Source organism: Alligator mississippiensis, chromosome 16, assembly GCF_030867095.1.
Source record: "Alligator mississippiensis isolate rAllMis1 chromosome 16, rAllMis1, whole genome shotgun sequence".
NCBI lineage: Eukaryota > Metazoa > Chordata > Crocodylia > Alligatoridae > Alligator > Alligator mississippiensis.
This window is the reverse complement of record NC_081839.1, coordinates 5032083-5042777: the sequence shown is the minus strand read 5'-3', so window position 1 is coordinate 5042777 and position 10695 is coordinate 5032083. Positions and strand designations below refer to the sequence as shown.

The 10695-nt window shown below is 55.7% G+C and overlaps 1 protein-coding gene across 1 annotated transcript; it reads right to left on the bottom strand.

The window, feature by feature from the left end:
• Nucleotides 1-1365: 1365 nt before the first annotated feature.
• LOC102560893 (procathepsin L) lies at nt 1366-10563 on the bottom strand. Its single transcript, XM_014604901.3, has 8 exons — nt 10417-10563; nt 4870-4994; nt 4352-4474; nt 3795-3953; nt 2989-3213; nt 2737-2905; nt 2371-2485; nt 1366-1819 (listed from the first exon to the last, which is right to left on the bottom strand). The coding sequence occupies exons 2-8, from the start codon at nt 4984-4986 to the stop codon at nt 1723-1725; spliced, it is 1005 nt and encodes a 334-aa protein (XP_014460387.2). The 5' UTR covers nt 4987-4994; nt 10417-10563; the 3' UTR covers nt 1366-1722.
• Between the last annotated feature and the right edge of the window lie 132 nt (nt 10564-10695).

Below are 10695 nucleotides of genomic sequence, written 5' to 3'. Positions count from 1 at the left end.
GGGAAATAAAGCTGGAGGAGCGCCGGTTCTCTCATAAATCTCCAGAGGCTTAGCTTGAAGGACGCCAGATGAGCCCGGTGCTGTGCTGCAAAGCAAATTGCCCAACTGGCCGTCCCAGGCTGCAGGTGGCTGTGCTGCAGCACCCTGGGACTAGACGAGCTGTGGTTGCAAAAAGGGTGCGGAGAGAAGAGCTCAGGATCCCCTCGCCCTTCGCGTGTGCAGGCACTTGCAAACCTGGCTGAGACAGCAGGACGGTGGCAACTTGCAGGAGCAAGACCTCAGGATGACCTAGTGTGCGGGGTCTTTTGGGGGGTGCCTATTAGTAGACCTGATCTATAGCTCCCCTCGCTCCCCTGAGCTCCTCCGGCCTTCCATGTCCTAGGAAGCTTTGCTCCTCAGGCCCAAAATAGGCTGAAAGTTGTCCCTCTTGCCTACACAGACCCCCCACTTGCTTCTGAGGATCAGGTGAAGATGACAGCCCTTCCCACGGACACCAGCTTTTGGGAACTCAACACAACATTGCAATGGCAGTGAAAACCACTGAGGCGGTTGTGTGAAAGCTCAAGCCTTTTTCCAGACGGGCTCAAAGGGTTTCAGACCCACGCGGAGTCTCCAAACCCACGTTGAGGGTTTAGTCAATGTGAGACTGTGATATGGAAAGAGGTAACACTCTTCCCTTAACTTCCTGCCAAAAGTAGTTTTTTATACACCGTGTAGTTAACTTGTGGAACTCGTGGCCACAGAAAGGGATGGAGGCAGATGCTACAAGCCAGGTTCAAAAAGGGACTGGATCAGTGAATGGATGATCGATCTATTAATGGCTGTGGAACAGAACAGCTGGAGATGTTTTCTCCGGCATCTGTCACCCAATATTGGGAGATGCCAAGGAGGATTCCCAATAGGGGAAAGATCACTGGAGATGTCTGGTTCAAAGCTTTCTCTCTCCGGCATCCATTTCTGCCACTGTTGGACACAGGGTACTGGGCTAGATGGACCATTGGTCTCAGCCAGCATGGCATGGCTTATGTTCTTATGTTGTAGGAAGGCAGGGGTCTAGAAGTTGTCATTGCCTTTTGCTACAGCTCTCCGAGGGACTCCCTGTCTGAATGCAGGGCACCTGGGCTCTGCCGACATTATCCCTACCAGCGTGCTTGGGTCTGTAAGCACATTGCTCTCCACCAACAACTGTTGGGGGGCAGAAAGCAAGTCAACATACAGTGCACAGACAGGGCAAAAATAAGGCAGGAGCAGGTCCCGAGTGCTTTCCCCCCATTCTCCTTAGCTCGGCTGCCACCCGGTCTGGAGCAGTCTCGGATGGCTTTGGAGCATGAGCTACAAAGGCTGAAGGAAATGCCAGGCTTGTCGTACACAGAGAGCTCCGGTGAAGAAGCCTCTTTAATCTTGTTTCCGCCCAACAAAGAGCTCACTTTGCACAGTTATCTTGGGAACGCGTTAGGCAGAGAACACCCCATCTCACTCGGTGCAGACGGGACACCGCGCATCCCGATTAGAAAAGCGGTTTGCAACACGACTTAATTGCTAGTAAAGGCAGGTGAAATTTGAACCTGCAGCAACAAAGAAACCACCCCAAAATCCTGGCTGGGGGCCCAAAGGAGTGGTGTTCGAAGGAAAAAAATCCAGACTTGAAGGCAATCAAGGGGAAAGGATCCCAATGGGATGAATGCTGTTCTAGCATAGAGGCCCCTTGGCGGGTCTGAGGGGCTACAAGACAGGAAAGCTGGCTTGATTGGCAACCCCGCAGTGGTTGTCTCCTTTCCACAGCCGGATGTAGCCTTGTTCACCCCAGCGCTCAGACCAGCTGTGGGAAGAGAAGGAGAAGAGTGAGCGTGTCGCTGTGCGGGGACACAGGGGAGCAAGGCGGGGGCTGTAGGACGTGCCCCCCTCGTCGGGAGAAGGGTCTGCGGCACAGAAGCTCCCTAACAGGCTGCATTGGAGGCTGCACCGAGCAGCTGGTGTTGAGACCCCCACGCCCTCCCAGCAAGGAATCGGGCACTTCTTTATGGCTGTGCTCTGGCTTCCCGTCTCCCTTTGATTGCTGCATCTTGGCAGCTGCTTCCCCGAACGTGCCTCCATCCGCTAACAAGCTCAGCCAGCTGAAAGGAGCAGCCCTGAAGTATCACACTGGACTACCAAGGCAGAAGGAGGCTTGCTCAGCTCTTGCTCTCAGCCCTGGGTGACAGGACCGGAGGGAGATGCCCTGGGAGGTGGAGTGCAGGTTTGTGTCCATCTGTCTGCCCATCCGCCCTGCGAGGGAAGGGGGCACCGAACTGGATGCGGCCGGGGGCTGACAAACGAATGCACAGCCACATCCCCAAAGGTGCTCTCTCCTGGCTGTTCCCCACCCATCACCTGTTCTTTAGGATCCAGTAGTCCTTGCTTTTCCCATCCTCCTGGGTCGTGCCGTAGCCAACAGCAAGCATCGCGTGGCTCACTGTCTGGCTGCAGTGGCTATCACTGAAGACTCCTGGAAAGAGCAAAGCTGAATCAGCTCCCACCAGCACTGCTGGCCCTGCGGTTCGGGAGAGGGGTCCTGGCAGGGCACTGGAGGGAGAATCTGCCCTCGCGCGGTGGGCTGAACCCCCGGGCGCAGCACAGAGGGGCAAAGCCTCTGCCCTCAGATGAGACAGGGTGTGAAAGAGGAGACACAGCCCCGGGCCCCTGCACCCCAACCTGGGAGAGCTTCATTTAGAGGCCCCCGGCCAAAATGCCTGGTACCTTTCCGATAGAAGTGAAACTCAAAGTTGCTGGCATCCACCGCCACCGAGACTGGGCCCACGGTAGCCACCGCCTGTTCCAGGGCTGCCTCGCTGCCCTGCTTGACCCACCGGAAGGAGGTGCAGTTGGCCGCTTTGTCCTGGATGTTGTAGCGGCAGCGGGAGCCGTCCTGCAGGGACGCGATGCAGAATGGATGCTCAAGCCCTGCTCCCACTGCCCGGCCACCCAGCTGTCTCCCCTCTCCGTCGTTACCTGTCCCAGGTAGGGGTAGATGCGCTCTGAGTTGATGCCCCCGTTGTCATGCACGTACTGGAAGGCCCTTGTGATGTACCCGCCACGGCAGCCTCTGTTCCCCAGCTTCCAGGAGCAGTCCATGAGGTTCTGCTCACTCAGCAGCACCAGCTTGCCTGTCTTGTTGAAGACCAAGCCCTCCAGGGCCCCAGTGGCACTGAAAGCCCAGCATGACCCACATAAGCCCTGAGGAAGACAAAGAAAGGCGATTCTAGCTCACTCCCAGATTGCAAAAAGCCCCAGTGGGGCTCACTGGGAGATGCAGGTGGTCAGGCCGCTTAATTGCATTGGGTCCCTTGGCGCTGCAGAGAGGCTGAGTCCTACCCGGCACCTGGGCAGCACATGCACGGTGCAGGACACCACTCCCCACACCCCAGCTGCTCTGCTTGGCTGCCCATCGCTGGGGAAGAAGACATGGGGTCCACAATTGGCATGGCTGGGGCCTGCTCCCTGCTGTAACAGCTTTAAAGCAGATCGGGACAGGGAGAAAGAAATGTGCACCCTCAGCCAAGCCATCCCCAGCTCCATCCCCACCACAGGGAGGTGGCAACAGGGAAACCACTGAACCCGGTTCCTCCCAGTTGGGTCTGGATTGCACCCACACTGCGGGCGGAGGCCTTTGGTGTTTGAATGGGGTCACCCGAACCTGGGCCAGACCCGGAGCTGTGATCAGGCGCAGGCCCCCAGCATCCCCAAGGCCCGTGCCCTGGACCATCATGAGCAGCAGCAGACCCTGGGGCTGGGCATCAGCTGCATCCTCGGCCCACCTGGTTCTTCACGGGGGTGACATAACCCTTCGCTCGCCAGTCCACCTCTTTCGGGGTCGCAGGAGAAGCCGGTTCCTGGAAGAGGAGCTCCATCCCACCGGGCTGCTGGGCGGTGTCGGGAATGAAACCGTTCACAACCTGGTTGAACTCTTCATCCGTCTGCAGGGGGAGGAGACGTCTTGAGAAAACGTGACCACCTGAGCCCCCCGGCCTGCAGACCTGGGTTTCCCCCAGTGGATCCTAAACATCAGCTGCGTGGGAAGCCAGGAGGGGCAGGAGGGATGGAGGAAGCGAGTGCTGAGGATGGGAAGCTGGTCCCTGCAGGGCCCCTTGGCGTTGGGGTGGAGGAGGAGGATGTGGTCATGCTGCCGTTGAAGGGAGAAGAGTCTCCGTGGCATGCCGGGGAAGAGGGGGGCCACGGTGCTGGGATTTTGAGGGCTGAAAGAGGAAGATGGGGAGGAGATGGAGGAAGGGAAGAGGGTCCCAGATACCCAGGGGGGCACCTTGCTCTCCCACCCACCCCCGCAAGCCAAGCGAGGCCAAGACAGGGCACATACCAGGTCCCCAAAGTGGTTCATTTCCAGGTGGTAGCTGTGCTTCCCCTGGGATGCCTCCAGGTTGTGCTGCTTGATCCGCTGCAGGTTCTTCGCCCAGGTCTCCTTCCGGAAAGCTTCATCGTCCTGCCAAGGGACAGAGAGCGGTTACAGTCGGGCAGGCTCCCGGTCTGGAAGCAAAGGAGCTGGGCAGGGGACACTCAGGGGACAGGTCCGATGAGATGGGCCTGAGTCGGGGAAGCTGAGGTGCTGGGGCTGCACAGAGGCGGGATGCTGAATTGAGACAGCAGAAGGGACCCTGCTCTGCAGGCGTGTGTATATGCATGCATGTGCATGTGTCCAGCAGTTCCCCACAGGCCCTAGGCTGCACCATGAGGGCTGGACCATGTCCTGCAGGCCTGCCCCCTTCAAAATCAGTGGGAATTATGCATGACCCCCACAATGGGAAGTCTCTAGTTGGCCAATGGACCCGTCCTCCCCCTCCCCAAACAGCTCGGAGCCCCTCCATGCTCTGGACTTACCTCGGGATACTCCTTAGCATGGAAGCTTTTCCATCCTCTCCATCCATCTTCCAGGGCTGGGTCCAGAGCAAGAGTCCAGCCCAGCAGCGCCGCGAGGAGCCCTGGCAGGACCAGCATGGCACAGCCTGGGGGTGGGGAGCGAGGAACACCCCAGTTAGCCGTGAATTGGGGCTGCTCCCAGCATCCGTCAAGTTAATTTTGATGGATAAAAAGACCCAGAGCAAAAGCGTTCGCGTGACCCCATTGCAGCGCAACATGAAAGCACTGAGCCTGGCTCAGGGTTTCTAGGACAAGAGACATTGGCCTGCTTAGACCCGTGAAACAAATCCCCATTAAAACCCTCATTAAAGACAGCAAGGAAGAAAGAAATCCGGCGGAAGTGTTTGAAATGAAAAGCAAAGCTTTCATTTTAACAGCCTCTTTTCCTCCCGGTCTGTGTGGCTGGAGAGAGTTGGGCGGGGGGTGTTTTACGGGAAACCCTTTGTTTCAACGGGGTTTATAAAGGTCCCAGCTGCCTTTGAGATGCAATTTCACTGTCCTTTTTATGGAGGGGGGAAAAAGAGCTGAGATGGGCTGCATGGGCTGATGATCCCACTCCCTTGAAGGCAAAACCGGAGGTGTGGTGCAGGAAAAGAGAGGGGGGAGAGCAGCCAGCGGCTGTTCCTGGAGCCGACTTTTCCACCCGACCCCGCTGCCCGAGAGAGGCAGGCGGCCATGCCAAGGCCTGGCAAAATATACCAGAATTGGGGCTTCAATTCTGCCCGGCTGCCTTCCCACTCAGGGATTTAAGAGGCTGGGGAAAGCCAGACGCTTTGTTCAGACTAAAGACAAAAAAGAAGGAAATAGGGAAGGGAGGAAATAAGGCAGGGAAGGAAAATTGGGTCTCAAGCAGGGGGCTGACGGCCAGAGCACAAGGCTCGAGTTCGAGATGGCGCGTAGGACACGGCCGATGCTGGAGGAGGGCAGTATCACTTGGGTTCTTCTCTTTAGCTCATTTTGGTCAGGGCATCGCTCCGGCACAGCGGTGTCCCAGCAGCCGTTGCAGCCTTGACAGAAGAGCTGGTTCCTTTGTGCCCACCTCTTCTCCCAACACCGGGGTTAAGCGGTAGCCCCCAGAAAGGACGCTGGGTGCAATCGCCCAACTTCTCATTGCACTTTGCCATGAAGCACCAAGTTTGATCCGTTCAGCTCTGGCCCCACGGTGCCTCCTGTTTCCCAGCCGGTGTCCATGGGCAATCCTGTTTGGACTCATTCAGCTTCTGTGTCTTTAACTTTCACCTGCCTTTTACTAAAGCACGGCCCTGCGCCGTTCCTTCAGACCCACCTGGAGCTCCCAAGCCGGGCTCCCATCGCTGCCCGCCGCACAGCAATTTGTGGGGATGCTTCCACTAATGCAAACTGGGGGTAACCAGTGACAAGACCCCCCCCCCACACTTTTCTGGGACAACGGCATCACACATGGAGCCCAAGCCTAGCATCTGCAGCCACTGAAGGCTCCCCGAGAATCAGCTGGGGGCACTCGGTACCATTTATAGATGCCAGGTGATTTCCACTCGGAGACCAGCATTGCCCAGGCTCTTTTTTTGCTCCTGTCTGAGCAGGAGACTTGCTGAGTAAAACCAAACTCCAGGTCAGCATTAGCTGGTGTTGCTGCTGCCTGTGCAATCTCACCAGATTGTCAGCTGGAGGGTTATCTCCTGGGCATGGCTTCCCCCAGCTTCCCACCCTCCTTCCATGGTATTTAAATATTTATTTAGAAAGCAGCACAGCTGTGCTCTGAGGATTGGCCTTTGCCATGCTACTTCCCAGCTGCCACGAGCAAACAGTCACTGCAAGCAAGGGACTGTGTCTACTCGACTGGTTTTCTACCCAGGCCACACATGCTACTGGGGTTTGCTGCTAGTGTTATAGCTACAATCGGCCTAACGGAGGCAGCCGCTAACAGTACCTTTGCACAAGGACAAAAACCACCTTGTTGCTTGGAAATGAGTCAGACTTCCTCTCTGCCGGGCAGAGACGTTACAACGGGCTGAAGGGACGCTCATCTTGGGCGTGCGTTGTATGCATCAGATGATAGCAATCATGGGGAGGGGTAGAGAGTTGCTTCTGCTTGTAGCCAAATATTTAGCAAGATTCAAGTGGGACTGGGGGTTTATACGGGTGGACAGACCAGCCAGTAGGTGGGAGGTAGACTTTCCAGCATGGGGACTTTGGTGGAGTCCTACTGAGATCAACATTGCAACTTTTGGGATGGAGGACGGTCTCATGACCGCCTACCTCGGGGTTTCTTGCTCTTCTTTCTGTGACCTCTGGCTCTGCTCAGTCAGACAGGATGCCCGCAGTTACTGTGCAGCTCCCACATCTCAGCCAGGTTGCTGGCTTGTGTCTTTCTGGCCCTTTTCTGCACGGCTCCGCGCCAGCGCCGGGGTGTAGCGCTGGCAGGCACTTTGCCGATACCCGAGGTTGTTAGGAAACGCAATGAGCAATGTGCTGCTGAGACCAGCTGTCACTGCGGGGAGTGCAGGCCTGGTGGGGGATGCTCCCACTGACAGCCTTCAGCCTCTCCTAACCACCCACCACTGCAGCCTCCCCTGCTCTGCTCTCGGCACCTTGTCATGGAGCCCAAGCTCGGTGCCGCTCCTCCGCTCAGCTGCCAGCCCATCTTAAAGTCTTTTGCTAAGGATCTCCTTCCTGCCCTGCCTCCAGAAGGGACTAGGCACCAGGGACACCACCGATGGCTCATGACCAAGGTACTCGGGGCAAGGACCTACTTGTCCAGTGCTGGCAATCACAGAGGGTGATGCAGAAAGTGCCTTTAAGCCCTGCACCGAGAAGCAGAGGACTCCATCCAGCAAGGTACTGCGCACCCTGACCCAGCAAGGCAGGCAAACCAAGGAGAAGTCCCACTGAAGCCAAGCCCGTGTTTAAATACCAGGCTGCACTGAGGCCAGGGCACCCAGCAGGATGAGCCCCAAGTGCTGGTAGGGTCAGAAGTCAGCATCACATATGCACAGCTCTGGGAAAGCTGCTTTTCCGGCTGGCCAGAGCCCAGCCTGGCACAAAAGAGCAGTGTGACAACTGGCACTAGAGGAAACATGGGCGATGCTTTTTAACAGCCTAGATGGTCCCAGGTTGCGGCTTTGGCAGCATATCACACATCCTCCCGCAGCGCCGATAAGCGGAGCCATTTGCAAACAATGTGATCAGGGGGCAGAAATAGCACTCGAGGTCAGAGGAAGCTGCAGGGGAGGCAGGCAGGCTCTTGCTTCACATTGAGGTCTAGCTGCAGCTGAAGAGGACAGAGCTGCGTGTGGGGGGCAGGGGATTGGGGGAAGAATGCCCTGGGACCTGCCCAGTTTTCCCTTCCCCAGGAGAGCACCCCTACGCTTGCAGTCCCTGAAAGCAGTTGCCTGGCCCCCAGGGCCAGGACTGCAGCTGTGCTCCCAGCCTCTACAGCTCCTCAGGTCCAGCCCCACATGAAACTGCTACGCTCAGATACAACAGCCCCAAATCAAGTCCCACTTCACAGAGGGAGAGAAACTGAGGCACGGCCTGAACCTGCCTTGAGAGAGCTGGAAACAAAGCCCGGGCTCTTCAGTAGCAATCTTGTGTCTTCCCCCAGATCCACCTCTGCTCAGCAGTACCCTAGCAGTTGATGGAGGGCATCCCCAAGGAGACTACATCGGCTTCCCAGCAAGCTATTTCCACCTCGCTCTCTCCCCGAGAGAGGAAACGGGGCTGGCTGCATGGCTCAGACGACCCGAGTCTGGCACTGAAAGACGATGCAACTTAAGTAAGCGCAGGCAACCGAGTGCTTAGCATACGCTCCGCTTTGAAAAGCATGTCCTGCTTTTGAGCGTGCACCTCACTCCGCCATACTAGGCCAGGAAGGCAATGGATTGGTGCCCGCCTTGGCCTGGAAGAAATGACCAGACCTGGGGCACGGCTGTGAGTGCCCAGTCCAGCTCTGTCCAAACAAACACTGCACTTTTGCAAGCCCCCCAGGCTGCTGCACACACTATTACAGGGCAAGGACACTCAACCCACCATTGGGTTTGCAACCCAACTGCAGCTGCCAGTTGAAGACGCAAGTCCTGTCCCCCCTCTCCCATCCCTTCCTTTGATAGGGCTCGGCTACAATTTTCCACAGATGCTGAAGCGCATTAGATAATTAGGGCAATGCCCAACACACTATCAAGACTGCAGGACGTAGGGGACACCTCCAAGCAACTTGTTACTGGGACAGCGCCACAGAACTCGTTCATTTTTGCTTCCTAAACCGGATGGTGAAATAGTGCACCAGCCGCAGGATGAAGTGGATTTACTGGAAGCTTAGGAGCTGATAACGGATTTCAGTGCAATCTCACAGTGCATTTTAGGTTCTTCCTCCAACCTGGTTATAGCAGAGCTTCCACTGGGGCACAGAAACTGCCCACCCCATGCTGACCTACAGGAATGAGTTTACCTTGCACATAATGCTGAGACCATGTGCATGTGTACACACACACACACACACACACACACACACACACACGTGTGCATATACTTCTAGAAGACCCACAGTATTTTAAAACACAAACAGACCATGCAATATGATGGCAATCCTCTTCCAACATTGCTCACATTTTCTCTCTCTCTGACTCAGGGTTTCCTGCTGGTTTTAGCTACTACGAGATTACGAGAATGCCACAGAGCTTGCTAGCTAAATGATGCGTTTGGACAGAAAGTCATTTTTTGGTCAAACTTTTTGAGGTCTGTCCAATGTAAAAATACAAGAGCAAATCTGAGGTGTTTTAAAGCAAGTGTTCTCCTACCAAAAAGCAGAGCATTTACTTTGAAGGCCACCCCTACCGCTAAGAAAAATCTTAATTGAACTCCCCGCCCTTCCAAAGCTTTGCAATCCATCCAATTCTCCGGGAACAGCAATTTTTCATGCTCGCTCACACTGATCCCACTAAGACTGTTCACTTCCAAAAGTGCAGTTCATTCCTTTAGGAAATGAGTTCAATTGTGCTTTGGCTCTAGATAAAGGGTTTGCAGTAATAAGAGATGCCTTGAACCTGACTTAAGTAGAGGTAAATTGGAGTACAAGGCAAGAGGCAGTGGAGAGGGATAAGACAGAGGTTTCTTTGCATTTGTTCTTCAGGCCCCGGTAAGCCTGCTGCACAGCAAAAGAGGTCAGGATTGAGATTGATTGATTTCCAAGCTAATGATTTTGGGGCTCTCCAACCCCACCTGGCCCTGCATCCTACAGTCCAGGGGAGAGCTCGAGGGATCTGACATTTTAAGTTCAAGACAAGCACTTTGTCAGTATATATTGCAGTTCAACTGCACACTCCCAGGGCAACAGCCTGCCTTAGACCTGCAGATCCAAACAGGCTGAGCAGCAGCTGGTCACCTCCCACCTAGACTGCCTGGCTCGGAAGAAAGATCAAGGAGTCAGGAGGTAAAGGAAAGGAGAAGCCAGCAGGCTGGGAAGAGAAGCCCTATTGATTGCTCTTTCAGAACTGAAGCAGCTGTGAAGACTTGACAGGGAGAGGAACAAACCTCACGAAATACAGAAGTTCTGCTGCCACCTGGCACGCGTTCACCTGGGTCTCCAGAGGCAGGGGGAAGGAAGGCAGGCGGCTCCTCTCTGTAAGGGCCGTGGGGTTGCTCGCGTCTCCGCTCGGGGAGCTTCAGAGACTAGAGACATGCAACTTCCTGCCAGACCCCCCTCCCTTCCTCCTCCCCCCAGCCCTACTGCTCAGCCACTTGCTCAACAGGGCTTCCTGAAGCAGCTAAAACAAGGGCACAGCCCCATCAAGATAAGGCTAGCATGGACAG